Genomic DNA, 23496 nt, shown 5'->3' on the forward strand with positions numbered 1-23496 from the left:
TCTGGAATTTCCCGCCGTTCTCTTCGGCCCCCGCTGTTTTTACCTGCACTGCATGGCCAAGTGATCCGGATTAGTCATTTTGGTAGAACGATCGGTGTTATTATGCCCCACCGATTGCAGCGGTCGCATGCCAATTGGCTTTCGGCGGCGGCTCCCCCGGAATTCTAATCAGGTTGAGTGCCCCCGGGCACTGGGATGTATTTGGTGGTTGGGGGGCTAGTGGAATGTATGTATTAAGTGAGCGATAACTGTGATCGCACATCAGATGCATTATAAACGCCTATGGCGTCACTTACCGCCTCTACAACTAAAATGTTAGTATAAGATGAAAGATACTGAGCAGATTGAACATATCAATTAATTATACTTTATGACAGTGAGGCAATTAACAAATTCAAATGATATGCGATTTTAAGAAGGGTTGTAGTTTTTTAAAAAACCTATACTTGTAGATATTCAGGTACTTCAGTAAGTCAGTATTAAAACACCAATAATAACACTAGAGATTCTCTCTGTATTCCAATAATTACGTATGCTTTATGGAAGGCTGCTATTTATACAATCAGCGAAAGCTAGCAGCACTCGCATACCAATAGATTCTGAAAGTATGAGTATATTAGATGGCTAATCGTTCAAAATATAGTAAGAATTTATATATAAATAGTGCTTGAATGCTTGTTTTGATTAGCTGATTTAATTAGTTGACCAAATGATTCGCAATTGACATGTCAACGGGATCCGTTTCAATTTACCTTGAAAAACGGCATTTAAGATTCTTGTAGACACGACCGTCACAAAATTCTCGGAACCAGATCGAATAGCAAATTAAGTGCAGTGGGGGGTCAACAATTTGGCGCTACATTTGACTCATGCCTTAATTTAGAATTCCCAATTGGGTTCCACTGATCCATATTATTATTTTCATTTCGGACCGTGCTGGGAAAATCATTTTATAATTTGAGTGTGTGAATGCTTTTCCACCTTGATTAAAATGCTCGGAAGGCAAATTGCGTGTTCGCCTAGTACGAGTGTGAACCCCATCTGATATGCCACCCACTTTTTCGTCGAGAGTTTCCGATAGAGAACGGTAGATTACGAGATCGCTGGATTACACTGGTAGAAAAAATCCAGTTAATGCACAGTTTGACAACGTTTTTCAGACTGCGAACGATTCGTTGCTGCTCGTTATTCCGGATATATGATCGCATCTACATATCTCACCGTGTATTCGGTGTGCTGCATTAGTGGTGTGATTACATTCCTGCCCCTGGTACTCCTCCTCCTCCGGCTGGCTAGTTAGTTTAATCAAGGTAGTCAGAACAACTTAGTTAGTTGAAAGCTTTTGAACTAGTTATATAATATATCAGATATATAAATATAGAACTTTTATAGCCAGCGTAAGCTGGTAAAAAATAGTTCCAAGTTACAGTACAACGCATCCTAAGTTTATTAAAAACCATATGCAAATCAACACACACAATTTAGCTTAAACCAGATTTGCCGAACCTTCCATGGAACATCTTCAAGTTCAATGGCAAGTTCGTTGTTTAAGTCTTTTGATTTGACATTGGGCCAATTGAAACTGTATTATAAAAATGGTAGGGAAAACTAACGGCTTTATATTTGTAGGCTGGGATCTATGTAATAAGTGAACAGAAAAGTATGATGATATCCGTTGCTAGTCATGATGCTAAAATATAACTAGAGCTAGAATGTCGTCGGTGGCTTTGATTACATTGGCCAAGTGATTCCCAATTGACAATGTCAACGGGATTCGCTTTAATTTACCTTGATTAATGGCATTTATCATTCTTGACTAGACGCGCGTCTAATTGAGTCACAGAATTCTCGGGACCAGATCGGGAGACAAATTGAGAGCAGCGCAAGGTCAACAATTTAGCGCCTTACTTGACTCATGCCCTTATTCAGAATAGCCAATTGTATCCCTATATTATTACCAAACATTATCTTTGATCCATATTATTATGCAGCAAACACCAGATCGAATAGCATTGTTGTTTCCATTTTCGGCCGGCGCCGGGCTGGGAAATTCATTTTACAGTTCAAATGTGTGAATTTGGTGCTTTTTCGTGCTCGCCGAGATCGAATGTGAGTCCCACCTGAAATGCGCGCACTTTTCCCGGCGAGAGAGAGAGCTGCCCAGAGAGCTCGGTTGATTGAGAGATCGCTAGACTGGGAGATCCCATGAGAAGCCTGTATATAAAGCTCGGCTCCGAGGGCCGATCGCTCAGCCGAATCGAAGACGCGATCGCGTTGGTCACGCAGGCCACGAAAAGACACACAAGTCAATCTCCGAAGAAGCTTCAGCGGGTGAAGACGCGTCTCCAGTCTCCGGTTGTCGGGTTCCCCAAAAAACCAAATTACTCAGTCCGATAAGGTTATTCGGACGGTGAACGTCGAAACGTCGCGCTGCAGATCGATATTCCGGATATATAATCGCATATATATAATAGATCGATCTCGCCATGAAGTCGATGTGCTGTGTTAGTGCTGTGATCACACTCCTGCCCCTCGTGCTCCTCCCGCCGCCCACTGGCGCCCAGTTTAATCAGCGCAGGCCAGGTAGTCGCAGTCTCTTAGTTAGTAGAGAGCTTTTCGCTTTGCCATATCTGTCTATCTAACTACAGCTATCTAAAATCTATAGAACTTTTACGACCGACCTGAGCAAACGACAAACCAGTTTCATTAACAACGCATCTCAAAACTTAATCAATAACCATAAACACATCAACGCATTCAAATGATTTTAGCCCAGATGAACCAAATAGCGATTTGCAAAGCCCTCTAATCTGTGTAAACTTGCCGACAGTTCACTTGCCATTCAAGTTCAATGGCGAGTTCGTTGTTTAAGTCTTTCGATTTGACAGCAGCCCAAATGCGGCAATTTGTATTAAATGCAAAACAAACAATCATCCCCGCTTGTTCACAACGAAATTTTTGGCTCATTGTGCTCGAGTTCACTTCCAATTCACAAAACCAGTCACCAAGGTCAGATTTTGACTCGGACACCGACTTAAGCCTGTGTTTATTACCTGCGGGGCGTTCCCTTAGAGCACGTATCGTATTGTGACCGGTACTCGTAAAGTGTGATTGAGATATTGACTTCTAAGGTTCCCTTGACCAGCAGACGTTTTTACGACGATCTAAGATTGTTGAGATTATGAGAAAGTCTTATGCAAGTTTATTTTACATTGAACATTCAAAGTTGTGAGGCCTTTTTTTTTATATGAAATTCCAAATCACATTAGAAGCTTAAGATTAGATATTAGTTATTCAAGCCAAAGACCGCAGAAACAAGTTAACTCGTAAACGGAATGAAGTGAAAATAAATCACTTAAGACATAATAACTGGGGACCACTTTGTTAATTGTTTGATGAATGTGAAGTATAATAGTAGAGCTTTAACGTACGGTCTTGCTAGTAAGAGACTCTTTACTTGGTAAAATGTGTCAGAAAATATGTGACTAAATCTGCCATTCCCATAAATGACTCATATTTGGGAGAATGCTAATCCATTTAACACATAACAAACCAAACAATAATGAGAATAAACAAATTACTTTGTTCAAATCGATGCAAAGTCATATAAAATCTAAAACCTCGGGGAAATTTTTAATAAAAAGACTAAACTTTTAGAGGCGGAACATAGTCGAACTGAACTTGCTAACTGAGATAGTTAAGGACATTTAATAAGAAAACCTGACAAAATGCTGACCCATTTCTTTGTTATCCAGTTCGCCGGGACTGCATCACCCCCGAGAACTATTATGGGAGTTGCGTGGCCCTGACCTACTGCCCCCAGGTGGTGAACATCTTCCAGACCACCAGCAGGGATCGGGCCGAGCGGTATGTGATCGCCCTGCAGCGCAGCTGTAACACCCGCAACTTCAACGGGGATCCGGTGGTAGGGAGACATCTTCAATCTATCCTTCCACTTTCCATCCTTGCTAAGCTTTGCGCCGCTCCTTCCACGTAGATTTGCTGCACTGAACCCAGATATAACCCGGTCACAGAACGTCCACGGAATCCCTTCTTCCCCAGCGAGTCAACGTTCGTTGGTCCACAGCCACCGCCGGAAGTTCCCGACAATCCCTTCCTGATTTCCACACCCAGAACCACGACAACCACGACGACCACAACCACTCCAGCTCCCATTCCGCAAACCTCGGCGGCTCCCCTTATAGAACCACGAGGAACCGTTTGCCGCGGGCCAGATACAAAACCCGGAAATTGTGTGGGTGAGTTTATCTGCGAATTCAAATTGAAATGTTATATTTCCTTGTTTTTGGTTCAATGTGCTCACACGTTTTTGATATAAATCTGTAAAATGTCTTTTATTGTCGCCTGACATGTTTTGCTTTTATTTAAATAGCGTTTTACTTGAGGAAACTGTTCAAACTGCAATTACAACTGAAATATTGACAGGCTTAATGATTTTAAACCTGTTTCCAATTAGAATGCATTGTATACAAGGAAAGCAATATAAACACTTGCTTTCCAAACAGATTTGTTTGTTGATGGCCAACAGGTCATTTTTTGTTTATCTAAAGAGTTTACTATAAATCTAAATAGAACGGAATCAGAAGAAAGTTTTGAATTAAATGAATATTTACCTATCCCATTAGAAATCAAGGAGTGTGCCTCGCTGCTGAATGAGCTAAGGTCAAGGTCGCAGGACGCGACCTTTGCCAATTTCCTGCGTGCCTCCAACGCGGTTTGCCAGAACAAGGGAACTCAGGTTTGCTGTCCAACCGGCACCACCAACACCAACACCACTCCGGCACCGGCCCAAATAGTTCCCCAGAACACGGACGAGATACCACGTCGCCTGCTCAATGTGGAGGAGGGATGTGGCTCCACGGTGGGGTACTTCAAGAAGATCGTGGGCGGTGAAGTGAGTCGCAAGGGGGCATGGCCCTGGATCGTACTCCTCGGCTATGATGATCCCTCCGGATCGCCGTTCAAGTGCGGAGGAACCCTAATCACCGCCAGACACGTACTCACAGCGGCCCACTGCATCAGGCAGGATCTGTAAGTGATACGGCTCCCCCATCGGGTTTTTATTCTAATCTGGGTCACTTTCTAAGGCAATTTGTACGTTTGGGAGAACACGACCTGTCCACGGATACGGAGACTGCCCATGTGGATATCAATATTGCAAGGGTGAGCCACATGAACATTTTGGATAGAACAATTTACTCACAACCCTATGCCTTATTGCAGTACGTATCCCATCCGGACTACAATAGCCGGAATGGGCGCAGTGACATGGCCATTCTGTACCTGGAGCGGAACGTGGAGTTTACCAGCAAGATCGCGCCAATCTGTCTGCCGCACGAGGCCAATCTCCGCCAGAAATCCTACGTGGGCTACATGCCGTTCGTCGCCGGCTGGGGAAAGACGATGGAGGGCGGTGAGTCCTCCCAGGTGCTCAATGAACTCCAGATTCCCATCTACGATAACGACGTGTGCCTGCGAAGTTACGCGAAGGAGAAGCGCTACTTCTCGGCGGATCAGTTCGACAAGGCCGTGCTCTGTGCCGGAGTGCTGTCCGGTGGCAAGGATACGTGCCAGGGCGACTCCGGTGGTCCGCTGATGCTGCCGGAGCAGTACCAGGGCCAACTCCGGTTCTATCTGATTGGCGTGGTGTCCTACGGTATCGGATGTGCCCGGCCAGATGTGCCCGGCGTTTATTCCAGCACACAGTACTTCATGGACTGGATCATCCAACAGGTTCAGGACACGCCCTAAATCGCCATCGCCTCGTGCTGCGCCTAGCTCATAAGATCCCTAACTTAAAGCAATCCCATAACCAGCAGAAACCTTGTGCAATGAGAACAAAACGAGATATTTAAGTTTCATTATGATATTAAACGCTTCCATCCGTTTTTATAATTCTAAACGGTGAAACAAATATTTATTTCATATTTATAAACTGTCATTTTAAGGATATATATGATATATAATATATATGATGTATATGTAATATCAGTACTTTTTGAGTGCAAATATTGACACTCCCTGCTTTGTTCTCAGGACGTCTAATCCCTGCGCCCGATGCCCGAAGGCAGAAGGATCCCTTTTTTTGGGTCACAGCATCTTATGCAAATGGAACGCAAGACGCCCATCAATCATTCTGGTAATGATCGCGTCTTGGGCGAACCCACAGAAGGGACAAAAGGGGTTAGGGGTGCACATACGAGTATGTAAATGCGGGGTAAGAAGGCAGCCTGCGATCCTGGACATGAGCTGCATTGTAATTGCTCCGGCAGCCACAAGCGGATTTGCATAACTCAGGAGGGGAATGAATGCCCCTGGTATCGCATGGGCGCCATCTACTGGAGGGGAACAAAGGATTGCCATCCCCAATGCGCTCTTGCTTTCTTTTTCTCCAGCGGCAGATGAACAAATCAAATGCTGGACTACAAAGCACAACGAATCCTTTTCTGAAGTCAGAACGCCTCCCGCGCATTTGTGGCCACATGGTCTGGTTCCCCTTAAGATTCAAATCGCATCTGGCAGATGATTTATTTCCACATTTCTGAGGAAAGAGTTCATTAAACTGCCTTTCCTTGAATTACTCTATCCCGTTCTCATCACAATTAAGATGCAATCACAACAGCGAAAGTGAACCGATCTGGGTCATCTTCCGATCATCATCATCATCAATATTGCCAACAGAATTTGCATGCCCCGCGATTTTTGCACAAAATTTGCATACCTAAGCCGATGCCACAAGGGTGTTAATTTGCTCATTACTCGATCCCTTAAATCGCACATCTTCATCGCCCATCTCAAAAATATTCGCAAGGGTTCGCAAGCATCGCCAGGATCACAGGGAGGATCGCCAGGATCTTGCCTTTTGGCGACGTCAAGAGGAGGACAAAGGAATTGCCCACAATCGCAAATGTAAACACGATCCGTCAATTTCAATGGGTGCAATTGTGATCTATGATCTCGGTGATCTTTCAATTTGCCATGATCAATAAGGGCAATTGTATTTTTATCTGTTTTGAATATCTCTATCTTCACTGCTCTGTTTAAGTTACAGAAGTAAAGGTATGATACATTTCCTTTAAACAACACAGATAACTTGTAACTTCTAAACATTAATATAACTTTTTATTGATAGATAAATAATGATTTTATTACAGTGTTTTAGTATAGATCACAGAGACTACAAACTAATCATGGACCTAATGCTCCCTAAACAAAGTTATGTTTTAGACGAAACTAATCTAGTTGAATTGCACTGGAATCAAAACGATTTGGGTGTGTGTAACCAAATCTGGCACTACGAATGGCGTCCGTCCAATCTTCTCCAGAACTAAGCCTCCGGTGAAGCCGCACTCCTCTTGAGGGCAAGCACCTCGTTCAAAGCGGGACTAAGTGCCAGGGCGGGATTGGCCACCGCGATGATGTTGTCCCCCGCCGCGGAGATGACCTGGACTCCACTGAGTGCTCCGCCCGAGGATGTGCCACTCAGATCTACCGATTCCCGGGGCGGCGAAGAGGTCTCCAGCTGGCGGGAGACCGGCGATCGCTCACCTTCCATTCCATTGCAGGGCGTCTGTGGAGGAGGAAATGGGTTTCTCTTATTCTTGGGCTGTGCCCGTGGAGCGGAGTGCCCTCGTAGAGCTCCAACACATACTCACTGGCATGGTCGGCGAGCTGGAGTTGCTGAACGAGAAGCGCGAGTCGTTGTCCTCGTAGTCAGCCGCCTTGCTGAGTCTGGAATTAAATTAAATTAATAACATTAAATTTTATTTTACATGTTTATATTAAATACATATAGAACTAAAAAGATTCTAGTTTTGACCTTATACTCACGAGAACTTGGCAATTTCCGAAAGATCGAATGGCGGCTTGGCAAACTTTTGGTACATGGCAAACAGATTGTAGCGCGAATCCTCGACAGCTTCCTTTATTTTTGGGTTGGATTTATCATTAAGATCGGGGATTAGAGACTCTCATTCTCATTCTCATTTCAATGGTACCAAATGAAAGCTAAGCGAGGCAAGAAGGCAGTTGCATGGAAAGAGTTTTTTGGAGGCCAAGGAAGAAGACACGTGGATCGTTGGTTTTGGCAGTTTTATAGGGTTTATTTATTGACTCATAAGTGGGGAAAGGTACAAGAATATATTGCAAAACGACTACTGACTAAATAACTTGGGTTTATATCAATTAGGGGTATGGGTTAGTGATTCAAGTATGGGATTAGTATAAGAACTAGCAAAGTCGAAAGTAACAAGCTTTCAGGCAACAAATACTATGCAAATCAACAGTAAAAACTACGAAAACTCAACCAGTTGTAAATATATTAATTCATGCTAACACAACTAGAGAATCAGGACTAAAGAATTACAATCTAATTTATGTATTAGTAATTTAGTTATTTGCAAGGGCCTTTAAGACCGTATTGACTACACAGACTACTTTGGTTTAGTCAGTTTTTAACTAGAAGATTATAGTCTACGGCAAAAATACTATAGTGTGAACGTGGATCCCTCTCCACAAGTCGGGATATTCTGAGAAGAACTTCCCGACCAGGATTAGTAGTTGTGTTCTGGCGATCGCGAAAGCTGCAAGGCAAATTTTTGGGTTATCAGGGAGCTCCTCCGTCCGGAGGACTCTGAAGCGAAGCTGAAGCACTGCACCGGGCATCGGACCTATAGCTCTACGGTATCTAGCTTCCTTACCCGGTTCAAGTCGAGCGGCAGCTGGGCAGCCTCCGTGGAGGAGAGTCGCTGTCGCTTGGAAGGCACGGCGGCATCACTGGACTCGCAGTCCGTGTCGCCAGGAGCCCGTCCTCCGCCCGATCCCGCTCCCTGCGACGGCAGCTGGGTGAGCAGACCACCGTACCGGGCTATGCTGGCCGAGTGGCCGAACCCTGCATCCTTGACAATCTGCCGCGCTAGGGGGAACAGCTCATCCCGGCGGGTCAGCAGCCAGATGGTCTGGGGATTCCGGCACAACTGGGCCGCCGCCTCATTGACACACACCTCGTGCAAGGTCAGCGGCTTCTCCGGCCGCCTTTTGCAATCGAAACGGCCGTAGATGGCCGAGTACTTACGGATCTCGTCCATGCGCCGCGGATCCTGTTCCCCCATGGCGATCACCTGCTCCAGTTCCCGGGTGGTTCGCTTCCTGGTGGTCTGGGCGCGCGGTTCCCTCTGGGGCAGCTGCCTGCCAATCTTCTCGGCACACATCGTTATCCGCTGGATCTGGGCTTCGGTCAGAACAGGTGTGAGCTGGGGCGAGCTGGAGGAGACCTGGTGGGCGGTGTTCGCCGGGAGGCTGCTGTTCGCCGAGGGATGCGGGCTGCTGGTCAGCGGATTGGGGGGCAGGACCAGGGGCACAGGCACCGCAGCAGCTGAGGGACAGCTGATTTGGGTTATCAAGGGACCAGCGGGAGCGGGAGCCGAGGCGGATGCGGAAGCGGGCAGGGGAACCGGGGGAACCGGCGAGGGCACGAAGGAGGAGCCCGTGGGATTGAACGAGGGAAACTTCTGGCGGGGCAGAGCGGGCGTGGTGTCCGGATTGAAGATCAATGCCGGTTTGGGTGGCGTTTCACAGAGACCTGCAGGTAAAATTGTATTAGCCAAATTGTCTCAAGGATAAGTATTTGTAGCATAGCATATTCAAGATCCTCACCCAGATGCGGCATCATGGGACCCTGGAAGAGACCCGGATTGTTGGCCCACTCGTGCAGCGCCTTCTGCAGCCGACGGACGTGGAGCGGCTTGGAGGCCATGCCCACCAGGGCCATGATCTCGAGGAACTCCTCCTCGCCGGCGTCGTACAGCTGCTGCACATCGTCGCCGCCCATTTCGAGCAGGGTGTCGTAGTAGGCCAGCAGACTGGCCCTCTGGAGGACCCGGTACAGCTGCACCTCCGCCTCGTTACCCGGTCGCGATGTGGTGATCACTGGAAGACACAAGCAGACGTATGCATAAGAAACGGGCTTGAAGAAGTTCCGACAAAAAATGATATTTATTAAGTTCTGGCCTGCGCCGTTCTCACAATGCTACGCGCCTATAAGAAAAAAATTTTAATTAAATTCGCTTTTTCTTACCCAAAAAAAAAACTCGACGGACGTCTGGACCCTAACCCTTTTTTTGTAGTGGCTGAGCAGAAGCAAAAAAAAACTCGAAAGCACACAAAAAGGATGAGGCAAGCGCTGGGAACCAACTCATCTGCATAAGCATGGTGGTTCAACCCCTTCCGAAGGACCAAGGATCCGATACGATCCGCTTTGAGTCGGCAAACTCGTTAGAAATGCGTCACGCATGCGCAAGATGCCAGCAAGGATTGCCAGGATCATTTAAATCTTACCTATTTTTTTGCTTTTTTGGTTTTATCACTTTCGATTTTTGGCCCAAAATGAAGATACTATAATGTGTACAGGGATAGCATCGTGTGAAATATATATATATATTTATACTATATATATACAAAGTCGTATCTTCACTAAAATTCATAGGAAACCGCCTTGACTAGCCAGCGATTTATTGCTCATACTAATGAATCCCCCGATCGAGGAGGCTGTAACTGTTATGGCAGCACAGCTCTAAATGGACGACTCCGATGACGATGACGAGGATGATGATTATGTCAAATCGTAAATAATTATGTGAGAATATTTCAGGCGGCGACAACGTCTCCAGCCAGCTTTAATTAATAGAAAAACGAGCTGGCCGGCTAAATTATAACAAACTCAGGGCAGAAAAAGCTGCCTACATCGATTGCCATCCTCCGATTCCACTTGCTCTTTTCTTTTTTTCTTTTTTATTCGTTCGCCTTGGTCAACTGGAAGCCACAAGCGCATCCACCGACGTGCAACACCAAGGATGCGCACTTCGCGCCATTAACCCACGCTCCGCTCCATGGGGTTGTTACGATTTATGGCCAGGCACCAAGAATAATTCGCATTCTTAGCCGCTTAATTGGGTATATCATAAATAGTTTGGAAACTAAAATATCAGACCAGTTGCGTGGACTTGAAAGCTGTGGTCAACTGAGCGTTCACCTGAACTGAAATTAGTGTTGACTTTGAAAGTGCTAATAAATGTTCGGAAAATCCAGCAAACTAGTAGCTAAGTGACTAGGCCATTAAAACTCGTAAATGAGAAGGGTAGAATAGTTACATTTTTCCAGATTTTGTGAAAGTTCTGTGGAGTTAATTTTTACTTTAATTTATGTTTCATGGATGTTTCCATGATCTCAAAATAAAAATATATTGTATTAAAATTTAATAAATATACAAGAATGTATATCTTTTCATTTTCATTTGATCTAAAAATTGAAAAAAACCTTTACCACACAGAGTGACCGCTGAAGGGTTAATTGCGTGGCCACACTTCTGGTCTATCCTACCACTTGTCCATCCGCTCCCTGATCTTAACTTGGGTATTTAACGCAGACCTGCGTAAGTCGGGAGTCTGGAGGAGCAGCCTGGAGGGGCAACCGGTGGCAGCAATAAATAAATGAGACGTGATTTCAATACACAAATAATGCCAAGGAGCGAGGAACGGGGGATATGGAGGAGCAGCAGGATCGGGAGGATCGGGAGGATGGGGAGACAGAGAACTGGGGACACTTTGTTGGGGCTGCTCCAGCTCCTCTGCTTCTGCGCATTGCTGCTGATTTTTTATTTATTTAATTTGCGGGCTTGGTTTTTTTGTTCCGTTTTTTACCCACTGGGTAAAGCAGTCGATGCTGCGGCTGCTGTTGTTGTCATTTGCTAAATATGCTGTTTTTATGCGAACGGCAAATGGTGAAGATGGACAAAAAATTAACTGCAGTAACTTTTTAGTTGGCACTTGGCAGCAATAATGACATTCGACGCCACATACCAAGCAGCTGCCCAAGCAGCCAGGAGCAGAGAACGGAAAACCGCGAGTAGCCAGCAGGATCGGCACTCAGAAAAAATGATTGGCTCTGATATGATGAGATATTTGTTACTAATTGCTACTATCCATATTCAAATACAAGGCGTCTCGGAGAATCAGGTTCAGTATGTACTTTGCATACTTCAGCGAAATTGCCCAATTTGCTTGTATTTTTTCGAAACACTTTTCTCACAGTGCATTTAGAAAATGCGTGAGAGTGCGCCTGTGTGTGTGAGGGGGCTATGTGTGCGTGTGGAGCGGAGCAGTCAATCGTGCGATCGCTTCGATTATGGGCAAAAAGTAGACGCCGGACTTTGCAGACTTTGACTTGGAGAGTTGGACCTGGAATCGGAACCTGGAACCTGGGACTTGGGACTGGGACCAGGGTCTGAATCCTCCTCCTCCTTCCACTCCTCCCTTGCCGCTCGGCATCGGCAATGGGCAAGTAACCGAAACTATTTCTCATATACAACGATAAATTAAAAGCCAACTTTTTCAACGACCAAATTCTTGTCGATCAAAATTCCATTGGTGGCAATAACTTGGTCCGTACGTGCCAATGGCCAATGGCCCCAGCGAAAGAACCATAACCATAACCTGCACAGGAAAAGAATAATGTCTGCCCAAATATTGCCTGCATTGTTTTCGGGGTCATTACGATCTTATCTTTGAGTGTCGAGTGCTTTAATAGGACCTGTTTCGTCTAAAGTTTCCATGTCCTTAATCCTTAACCCAATCTTGCTTGTCTGAATATTAATAATAATTATATAGGAAGCTCTTTTATTTATGTTGCCCTATTACTGAAGTAAGTGATAAAGACTAGATTGGCATCATATATTAATGGTCATATATTTCTTTCTGTGTGACGACATCTTTTCTTTCAGTTGAGCATTTTTCCAACGAGAACGCGTCTCGTTGGTTGACTACCCTTCTAGCTGAGATTTATTGAAATATTTTACTACCCTCATCGCTTGGGGTGAGTTTTTTCCGTTTCTTTACAACGTTTTTTCGCATCACCCCTAAGACATGGCCTATCATCATGAGGTTCATCTAACGGCTGCCTAGGAAAAGGCATCTTACCTGGGTCTGGAATGGATCCTATTGGATGAAGTCTGCCATTGCTAGCTTAAGAAACCCTAGACCTTCTGCAGATATGCAAAGTAAGACACCCCAGGCAATTGAGCACCAAGGAAATGAAAACCGGAACAGGATCCGCTATTTTTTAAGAAATTAAATTACCCAGCAAAGGCAACGTTCAGCGTCCTTTGTTAGCAGATGGAGGTCCTTGAAGACCAGGGACAAGCTCCCTGGGTTTTCCGTTACATAACATCGCCAATGGAAGCTCGCGAAAAGAGCGCGAAAATTGCAGCATGCGACTGGAGGAGTTTCGTTGGCTGCAGGGAAGCTTTGTCAAAGGATTCGTTGTGGTCGAAGGATCAGGATTGGACACAATAACATTTATACAAGGGGAGACATCTGCATGATCCAATGACGAAAGGATGTGCTTGTTTTTCGGAGATAAATCAGAACCTGTATCAGGTATTTTTTTCGTTTTTTAATAGGAAAAAACTATATGTAACAAACGAAATTTCACTTGTAACAGTAACACAATCCATTTCGTAAGATACAGAGAAATTAACTGACAGGGAGTAGTTTATAGTTTTAACTCAAACAGAAGCTTGAATTTCTATTGAAAACTTTTAAAACTCAGGCTTAAGTTTAATTAGTGAAATATGTTTCCTTTCCGCAACTGTACCTAGATTTCTAAGGTTGGTATTTAAGTGAGTGCTAAAAACAATCTACTTATATCCACAACTGTACTGTGTTCAGTAGTGAAATCCTTGAAAATCCTCTTAACAATCTCACAGGAAGGATAAATATTAAACTACTTACTTGTGCCATTTGCATTCCTTCCAAAGATCTTGCCCTGCGGACTCATGATGGGACTGGAGGAGGCCGACGGAGCACCCGAGAGGGATCTCTGTCCTTCGGATAGTCCGCTGGCTACCGACAGATTGTACAGGTCCTCCGTTTTGGGCATTTCCAGACTGGTGGTCAGCAGTTGTGACTGTGTGGCGGATGCGGATGCAGATACGGATGCGGAGGCGGAGGCGGATTGGCTGTGTCCTTTGCTGCTCGTGCTCGCAGCCGGCGATGGACTGGATGTGGATGTGGTGGTGGCCACCGCCGTCGTGGGAGTTGTGGGATTCGAGCTCGCCTCCATTGCGATAAAACTCGTTGACAAGCGATGACGGATTAAATTAACGCGATTGGCACGAAAGGCGTACAAGAACCAGGCACAAACACAAACAACCAGGACGAAATGCATGCAAACTAGGATCAAGGATCAAGGATCGAGGATCGGGAGAGTACTACAGGCTACGATTAACTACACTAGATATGTAAGTATGTCTCTTTGGGGAGAGTTAAACAGAAGATTGTAACGGCAGTAACGAAACTCGCGCCACTTTCAATCACTCTGATCTCTGCGATCCGCTCAGCTCGAGGCCAGACGAACTTCTGTTCTCGAATCCCAGAACGGACATCAGAGGAACCCTTTTGGTACCGGCCGACAAAAACGAAGCCAACGAAGCCACCCGAAGTCCACCCGAGTGGCGGCCGCTTTCGTTTTCTACCAGCCGTGGCAAAAAAGGGTTAAAATCAGGGATAACAACAAAACCAAACAAATGGGCTGGAGGGTGAGGGACGTAGGACATTGGTTTCCAGGTTTGAGGGTTACTTTTTATCTGCCGATGCTCTACATTCTCTTATTAGAGAACAATCAGTCACTCTCCCTCTCTCTCTCTTCGCAATTGAGCGATTGAGTGAGTTTTTGTGCTCCGCCTCTTGAGAAGCACTCAAAGATCTGGAATGCCTTGGGTGCCTGAGAGATAAGAGAGAGACATAGGGCCCTTTTATTTCTTTTTTTTGGTGAAGAATTCCGTTAAATCTGTTGGGAATATTCAAATTTCAGCAAAAAAAAAAGAGATTGAATTAGATTGCATAACCCTTTTCCCATGTCAAATGAATCATTATGTTACTGCATTTTTTCGTCTCAGAAGGCAAAATCCGTTTTCCTATTCCGCCAAATTCCGAAATATTTAAATATTTTCTGGGTGAAAAAATATATAATTGAAAGACCATTGTAAGCGGTTTCCCATGGAAAACGAAGGAAGAGCCGCTTGAAAAAGAAGAACAAAATTAAATCAAATATTTTTAACGTATGAAATGGTATTCCTACTTTAAAACATTTTACCCAGCCTTTCGAACTTTTAATGCTTAAATTACTGAAGATTTTTTGTATTTATTTTGTATATACAAAAACAGTTTACAAATAGGGGAATACTTTCAAAGATTGCCGTCTATGCTACCGATAATCGTAATAGTTAATATAGTTGCTTTCTGGATTTGGAGCCATTAGAGTTAGGTTTAGGTATGAATAGATTACACTAGGATGGAGTTACGTTAGCAGTCGAAGAGCGGGAACCCCTGGAAACAATCGTAGGCTACACCAGGCTAGTCCTTAGTCCTGGCAATCGCCACAAGAGCGGGGTTCCTCCCGCACATGGTGTCAGTGTGTCCTTTGCGAGATTCCTCACTATAAGTTATTCACGCTGATGATCTGGTTGATCCAGCCGATGAAGGAGGACGTCTTCACATAGACGCCGGGCACATCCTGTCGCCCGCAGCCGAATCCCCAGGAGACGAGGCCGGCCAGCTCGTAGAACCCATCATCTTGGCAAACTAGAGGACCACCTCCATCGCCCTGGCAGGCGTCGTGTCCCTCCTCTCCGCCGGCACAGAAACTGGAGGCGGGCAGAATGAAGATCTTCTCCGTCACGGCGTTCACCTTACGGATGCACTCCGTATCGCTCACAATGGGAATCTCCGCCTCACGCACTCGCAGTGGAATGGGGCCAGCTTGAAATATGACCAGAAGTTAGCAGTTGCCAAAGTAATCCCAAGGATCTAGTAAGTACCTTCACCCATGTATCCGTATCCGGTCACTGTGCATCGCTTGCCCGCCGCATGGCTGACTCCTCGTGCAGGCAGACACACCAAGCACACTCCATCTCGGAGCTCCGCTTGACCATGGAGCTTCAGGAGAGCAATATCGTTGTCCAGGGTCTGGCTATTGTGGTTGTGATGGATGTAGGTGGTGGCCACGCGCAGTGTCTGGGCTCCTGGACTGCCGTACTTCCGGGTCAGATCGTAGTCACCTACTCGCACATAGATAGCATCTCCGGAACGGACAATGCTGGAACAGGAACAATATTAGGAATCAAATATTCCCTGTTAAAGGGGTAACCACTTACTTGGTAACACAATGGGCTGCTGTGAGCACCCACTGGGTGCCGATTAAAGCTGCTCCACAGAGGTATTGATTCAGGGAGTTGATCAACGCCACCTGCCAGCACCACTCTCCATTCTCGCCATCCTCTCCACCCACCACTCGTGCCCTTCGTCTGCCGCTGAAGTTCGACTGAAGTCCGGTAAGAGACCTCTGTTGGTAGTATTCCGGATAGACCAGATCAGGCTGATCCGCCAGCGTTTGGTGATTGTGATACGAACGCAGTTGGTTGCTCTGCAGACTGCTTGACTCCACTAGGTCACCCAATTTATCGTTGTGAATCTGGATGGGTACAATGGCGGATCCCAGGACCAATCTCTCGTTGGATTTGTTGAAGTTTGGAGAGTATCCGGCGGCGGAGGTCATCTGGCGAGCTGTTCTCCGTACTCCGTACTTGGCACGGGCGTAGGAGACGAAGGATAGAGCCTGCGATCTACCCGTTCGTAGAGTTCCCTTCACACCACACACATACTTGGAGTAGACATGTGGCCTGGGAGTCGTGGTGGTTGTAGTCGTCGTCGGCGGCGTGGTCATCGGTGGCTGAGGTTGCGGAGGAAGACCTGGTCCGGAGACTGGATAGTAATCTCCGTAGTTGGGCGCCGGCGGCGGTGGCTGGTAGGGATTTGGGTGGTGTGGCGCCATCTGGGGTGGTGGTCCCTGTGGCGGTGGGTTGTTCATGTACGAGTAGGGTGGTGTCTGTGGGGGATATGCCTGGGGTGGACCAATGGGCGGTGGGGGCGGTGCTGGGTAGTAGGCGGTGTCGTTGCGCGTCTGGAACTGCTGCTTCTCAAGGATCTTGCTCTTGGGCGCACAGCAAATCTGGCCGGAACGCTTGCAGCGGAACATATCAGTCATCTCGGCGTTTTCTGTGGGGAATTATATATTAATCAAGGATCGCAGGCAGGAATCCAAGGACTACGTACTGAAGCAAGTGAAGCTGAGCAGGCTGACGATGCAGGATCCTGGGCATTCCTCACGCGGATCGGGACTCGGGGTATTGGGCAGGACGTATGGTGGAGCAGTGGGCGGGGCCGTTGGCGAGGGCGTGGGTGGTGGCAACTTGGGCTTGGGAGCTCCTGCTCTTGAGTTGTCGCAGCACACGGATCCCTTGGCACAGGTGGTGGCTGTGGAAACCAGCACCGAAGGTCTCTCGCAGAAGGCGGCCATAATGTTGAGCAGACAGAATCCTGGACAGCGGGGCACCTGAACCGGTGCCTGAGGTGGCTGTGGTGGTGAAGATGGGGAGTTCAGAGTGCTCTCCGCAAAGGATATGATTTGCGAGAGGAAGTCACCACCTCCTCCGCCTCCAGAGCTCGAAGATGGGGGTGGGGGCGGTGGAGATGCGGGACGAGCGGGCTTGGCTGCTGGCTTGGGGGCGTGCTTAATGGCCGGCTTGGTGGGCGGAGCCTTGGAGGAGGGTGGTGCCTCCGAGGCACCTCCAGTCACACAACAGCTTCCTTCGCCGGGACAGAAAGCATCGGAATCAATGTCGTCACAGAAGATCGCAAATATCCCATTCATGCACTCGCCCTCGCATTCCTTGAGCACCTGGCCCTGATCTTGTCCGGACTTCAGCTTGTTGCTCAGTGGTGGCTCCTCCTCCTCGCCATCCTCCTCCGTCTCCTGATCGTCCTCATCCTCGGCTGCCTCCGTCGTTGTGGTGGTCGGGTGCTTCTTGTGTTTGCTGGGTTTCGGAGAACTGTGGTTGATTCTTGCCGGTTCTGGAGTTGTGGTGGTGCTGGTGGTGGTGGTAGTGGTAGTGGTGCTACTTGTGGACGTACTGGAACTCTTTGCGGGAGCCGATTTTTCGGACAGCGTCTGGTTGGGCTTCAAGTTGCTCATGTGTTCTGTGGGCAAATCGAAGGTTTATAAAGTGTAGAAGTATCATCCAATGGCGATTACTTACTGGCTGGAATGTAGATATCCTTGGGCAGCTTCCCATTGGAATACTCATCCAGGGAGACGCAGCACTTGGTGCCCTCCTTGCACAGTCCATCGCTGGTCAAATAGGCCTCACAGTACTCCGCAATGCGGTCGGCCACACAAACTCCAGTGCAATCTTCTGAAAGTATTAAGTTTATGAAGATTTGGAAACACATAAACACATAAACACATGATTTAAAGTCCTCTAACATGGTACTTTGGAATTTGGGAATATGAATTAAAAAGAAGTAATAGTAATTGTTCAAATGCCATTTGTGGTCCCAAACTTACTGTTTGCATCATCGGCCTTGGTGGCCTCCTCCTTGTCCTTGGGTTTGGCAGTAGCCACTTTCTTGGTGGTGCTGGGTTTCTTTGTGGTGGCCGCTGTGGCTTTTGTGGTGGAGCTGGCGGCAGGTCGCTTGGTCTGTGGCTTTGGCTTTGGTTTTGGAGTGGTGCTCGTAGTAGTGGTCCTCTTTGTGGTGCTCGTGGTGGCCACCGTGGTGGTGGTCCTCTGGGTGGTAGTGGTGCTAGCAGTGGTTGTGGTTTTCGGCGTGGTGGACGCTCTCACAGCAGTGGCATTCTTGCCGGCTAAAAAGATGATTTGGTTGAGATGTCAACTGAAAATTGATTTATATTTTGAGTTTACCTGGCGCATTCTCTATGCAGCACTTCATGCTGGGCGATGGACAAGCCACATCGTCTAGAACTTCGTAGCAAATCAAAGTGGCCAAGGTGTGGACACATACACCAGGACAATCCTTGGAATCTGCGGTGCTCGTTATGGTGTCCAAAAGTCCTAAAGAGAGGGACAAAGTATTTGAGAAACACATTAGCCCCAGAAACCTAAGGGAACAAGTGAATTTGCTTCTCTAGAATTTTGGAAGATTACTCACCTGATAGGAAACTGCCAGCCAGGGATTCATCCTGAGCCTGTGATGGGAATGGCCTACTGAACAGCAAAATGCTGAAGATCAGGGGCAGAACAAGGCGGTTCATTGTGCTCGAATGTCTTGGCATAATTCGATGGTCCAAAATGGTCAGCACGTGTTCATTTCTCACCAAGAATCTGCAAGAGAGACAGAGAGAAAGATAGAGGCGATATAATTAGCGGTGGTCAAGTGAAAGTCGAGGTGGCCGCCACTGAATCATCATGATTCCGGGCCAAGTAACCTCGGGCCCCCCAGTGACGTAATGCGGCAGCTTGGAGCAGGGGCATCATCTGCCACGAGCCCAGAGATCATTGGCCTAGAGAGAAGATCATCATCATCATCGAGATATTACCACTGGGAGGCAAGGTGTGCGATAAGCCCGAAACCAGTTTGTATATTTTGGTTCTGGTTCTGCGCTGCAGGTGCCCCATTTCCATATTACGTATACGTAGCGGTGCCTGCCGCCGCCTAACGGGCACCACTCCAGCTCCATTCCGGCCATAATCCATGTATCTGGGTTGCCCAGAACGAGTATGGAAGCCGAAGACCCAAAACTGGTTACACATACTCAAGACAACCCAACAAAGATGTAAAAAAATTAAAGAAGACCATGCAAATAATTATGGGCAGTCAGAGAGGTCGGTAAAAGCCAGGGCATTCTTGGGCCACAATTAACGAAACCGTTTAATGAATGAAATAGAAAGTACTTAGTACTAAATGAAACCTGGCCGATAGAGATCTCGGATGTTCCAGCGAAAGTGCACTTTGAGTTTCAGAAACTGAATCGGAATGGGATTCGGAATCGGACTTCCCCAATCACGTGCGGTCTAAACAAAAGCTTTCTACAAACCGGAAATTTCTCAACGGTCCGAGCAGAAACTGAGGAAGAAATGAAAATATTATTATGTTTATTTGGCCAGCTGATAGGGCTAGAAAGTGCTAGCGCGTATTTTGGGTCAAGTGAGTCGTTTCTCCTCTGGGTAACACATTCCTGCCCCATTCTGTCAGTCCAAATCCACCAATACCAGCAGTATCGCCACGCCTACGCCACCATGAATACCAAGTCCGGCACCAAAACCAAAAACTGGGTCAGATGCATAAGGCGCGACGGTATTAACACCGATCGTTCTTCTCTCTTTCGGTCGAGTTCGGTTCCTAAGTTCTTTGATTCTCCGGTTGTTCGGTTGCTCGGTTCTTGGCACTGGTGTGATATGGGTTGGGAATCGAGTCACTTGGCATTCCAGTTGGCCGAATACGTATACGAATTTGAATTTCACGCCAGGCGAAAGAAAAAGAAAAGATTTCTTTCATAACAAATAGAACCGCTTGGCTTAACTGTAAATCGTACACTGTAACTAACGTAGTTGATTTGTCAATTTGCAAAACGATTCGGGTCTCTGTTGTTTGGTTTCTTTCGTTTTTAGCACTTCCATAAAAGTCCCGACTGGAGAAATAAAGACACGCGAAGAAACGCAGAAGACCACGATGTCGAAGAGTTGGAGGAATTCTTCGCCTTAGGCTCGTCGCACGAACAAGTTAAGCGACTTCTGTTTCTCGGTTATCCCCATACCCGTCTCTTTTCTTTCTTTGGGATCTCGAGATCGTAAGATCTTCAGATCTTAACGGTACGTTTGCAGACGCCTAACTGTGTGCTGGCAGCCAGGAGAATTGGCATCGATCCGGAAACCCACTTCTAACTAGAGTCCGATATGCAAAGTCCAGCGAAAACAGGTAGGAAAAGCCACTCACAAAGGTTTTTGTTTAAATTAGAACGATCCTCGGTATCTCTTGTGTGTGTATATATACATATATGTATATAGTATCTGGAGGATGCGATCACGACGCGACTGCACCTTGCGAAAGCCAAAAGCCGACTGACCAGCACTCAAGGTTCTCAGCGTTGGTAAGCCGCCAAGGCCGTGAATTCTCCGGAGAAAGTGTGTGGAAGAGGCCGAGCCTCTCTCCCGAGAAGAGTGGCGATCGTTTCTCTTAACACCATCACCTGTTTACCTGGCCCACACCTTTTTTATGGCTGGAGGCCATAAAACATAAGCACTGGTGCGCCTAACTCTTCGCAACTCGCCACTTTATCACCGAAGGTAGCAGCACTTTTATTAGCACCCTTCTTTATAGTTTTTTGGCAAAGGAAAAGAACCCCCGGAGTGTGCCTACTTTAGCGGATTAACGTACCCCTATCCTGTAAATATCATTTTTGCACATTTGCATTGTGTCCGCGGCTTAGTTATGCAAATCTCAAGTGCCTGGCTTGCATATATTTTTTGGCCAACAGCTTGTTACATATGCTAATTCGCAACTCCTGATCCTCGATCCCAAATCTTGAGGAGCTGTTGACGTCGTCCTGTTGCCAAAACACTGCAAATTGCAATTACGAATGTACGCGAATCTAATGAGCAACTAAGTGCATTTGCATATGGCCTGGGAAAATCGAGTAAGCCGATGATCCCGGGATTTGCGGTGAGTCGGGGAAATCAGTCATCAGTTTGGCATAAGTACATGGAAGAAAATAGTATTTAATTGGGGTGTTGAAGAAGAAATACTGCTCATAGGCACATTTAACTTACCTTAATCACTATTATATTCTATTTATGTTTGATTTTGGGATGTTTGTAAGCCTAAGTAATTTGGCTACACCAAATGGAATTGTAACCATATAGTATCATGTTAATATCATTTTGCTGAGAGTGAAATATAAAACAGATAGTACTAATTAGTATCGCCGCCCATTTCCTATTCATTGTCTAGGCATTTCCAAGATCCGATGTGTAGGCAAATGAGTACAGAGACAATCCTGCGTCTCCTTCGCGGATGTTCCCAGGCTCCTTTCGTTCGATTCCCCGAGAGACACGCAGCCGTCGCGCATCCTTCGTTTCGGGGCAAAATCTTCTCAAGACAAAACTTCACACGACCAGATCGGCTAGAAATTTGAATAAAACGCTGCATAAAAAAAACCGAAAGTGGTAAAAAAAAGTGAAAAAAGTTCATAAAAAAAATTGAGAGAAAAAAAGGATTTATCATTCCGTGCGAGTGTGTGTGCGATCGTTTTATACCTGGTCCCGAGGACCTCAGGCAAATAGATAAGGAGTTGGTGGTGGTGGTTTAGCCTTCGTCCTGCGTCCTTCGTCCTGCGTATGCAAATCGCTCGCCCGAGTCCGCGATGATTCCTTTTCAATTCGAACAATGCCGAGGGTCGCCGCCCTGTCCTTTGGCCACACATGTTTGCGTCTGCGTTTTTTCTGCATTAATCGTCCTATTTGGAAAAAAATGATTAAACCCTTTCGTTCGGTACATTTTTTTCCGAGATTTTTCCCTGTTTTTTTCAGGTTCATCTTCTTTTTTGCTTAAGTCATCCCGTTGTTGTAATTTCACTTTTCCGTGAGAACTTTTGATGGGTTCGGAAGGAAATCGGATGCTCAGGTGGGACAAAAAAATTTTGTTTTTTTTTTTTTAATATATTTTTATTTTGAATTAAACCGGAATAAAGAAAATGAAATGAGAGTCTTGGAGCTTAAATGAAATCATTTTTCAAGGCACTTATATGTTTAGCATTAAAAACACGTTCGTAATGTTACGCATTATAATTATTTTCATTTATTAAAATTAAGTAGCTACTTTGTAACATTTTTAGATGCAACTAAATTAAAATTATAGACTTCATTCTGTTGCGGTTGAAAAGCATTTTCCAAACGACCTAAGGCGATTTATGTTCAAATAATCGATGTGCCTGCATCGTCGTGCCCTGCATTCTAACCAATTCACCCCCCGGCGTGATGAACGATGATGATCTTGGGCTCGAAAGGATTCGATCTGAGATCTGACCGAGTTTCCTCAATTTGCATATCGAGGGTCGCGAGCTCCTTTGAGGGGTGCCATCGTCGGAGGAAGGGTTTGTCATGGGAACAAAAGATGCATTCATCGCCGAAGAATAGCCGAAATCAATATTTGAGGTAATTAATTAACTGCATCAATATTGGAGACGAAGAAACCCATAACAATATTCACATTTACCAATCAATTGATTGACGATTGAATGTTATCTTGAATATTATCGGTAGAAGTCATTTGGAATGATGGTATGCTCACATTTCATATTCAAATCAAATGGCTTTAGAAAAATATATCGTATAGTAAATTTTAACTAGACTTAAACAAAAAGTATACTTTAATACATCTTCAATGTATCTTCAATGTTTAATAAGGTTATTTACCTTGTACAATTTCTTGATTCTTATATCAGATCTTTAAAAATTTTAAATTTTTTAAATTTTAAATAGAGCGCGCTTTTAGGAATTTGTTATTATAATTTTTCTTGAAATATTTTAGTCTTCCTAAAGATTTAAATCGGGCGGCCTTTTGAGTTGTT

The 23496-nt window shown here is 45.8% G+C and overlaps 3 protein-coding genes across 5 annotated transcripts; 1 reads left to right on the top strand and 2 right to left on the bottom strand.

Annotated features, from left to right (window-relative positions):
• Positions 1–2245: 2245 nt before the first annotated feature.
• Positions 2246–5916, top strand: LOC6543678 (venom serine protease Bi-VSP). Its single transcript, XM_001971810.3, has 6 exons — positions 2246–2583; positions 3756–3925; positions 3998–4259; positions 4647–5052; positions 5109–5184; positions 5245–5916. Exons 1-6 carry the CDS (start codon positions 2487–2489, stop codon positions 5770–5772), a joined length of 1539 nt encoding a protein of 512 aa, XP_001971846.1. The 5' UTR covers positions 2246–2486; the 3' UTR covers positions 5773–5916.
• Positions 5917–7298: 1382 nt separating this feature from the next.
• On the bottom strand, positions 7299–14441 carry LOC6543679 (NGFI-A-binding protein homolog). Of its 2 annotated transcripts, none has more exons than XM_001971811.3 (6): positions 13806–14441; positions 9676–9948; positions 8721–9601; positions 7852–7943; positions 7677–7752; positions 7299–7591 (listed from the first exon to the last, which is right to left on the bottom strand). In XM_001971811.3, exons 1-6 carry the CDS (start codon positions 14239–14241, stop codon positions 7349–7351), a joined length of 2001 nt encoding a protein of 666 aa, XP_001971847.2. In that variant the 5' UTR covers positions 14242–14441; the 3' UTR covers positions 7299–7348. The 2 variants fall into 2 exon arrangements, with proteins under 2 accessions (XP_001971847.2, XP_015013312.1); XM_015157826.2 differs by having other exon boundaries at positions 7526–7591; positions 7673–7752.
• Positions 14442–15195: 754 nt separating this feature from the next.
• LOC6543680 (protein masquerade) lies at positions 15196–21024 on the bottom strand. 2 transcript variants are annotated; one of them, XM_026977426.1, is made up of 9 exons: positions 20865–21024; positions 19080–19252; positions 18833–18982; positions 18478–18774; positions 18170–18322; positions 17187–18110; positions 16229–17129; positions 15893–16170; positions 15196–15833 (listed from the first exon to the last, which is right to left on the bottom strand). In XM_026977426.1, exons 2-9 carry the CDS (start codon positions 19201–19203, stop codon positions 15511–15513), a joined length of 3150 nt encoding a protein of 1049 aa, XP_026833227.1. In that variant the 5' UTR covers positions 19204–19252; positions 20865–21024; the 3' UTR covers positions 15196–15510. The 2 variants fall into 2 exon arrangements, with proteins under 2 accessions (XP_026833227.1, XP_001971848.2); XM_001971812.3 differs by having other exon boundaries at positions 18170–18325.
• Between the last annotated feature and the right edge of the window lie 2472 nt (positions 21025–23496).

Source organism: Drosophila erecta, unplaced genomic scaffold (assembly GCF_003286155.1).
Source record: "Drosophila erecta strain 14021-0224.00,06,07 unplaced genomic scaffold, DereRS2 tig00000021-arrow-pilon, whole genome shotgun sequence".
NCBI classification, from domain to species: Eukaryota; Metazoa; Arthropoda; class Insecta; order Diptera; family Drosophilidae; genus Drosophila; species Drosophila erecta.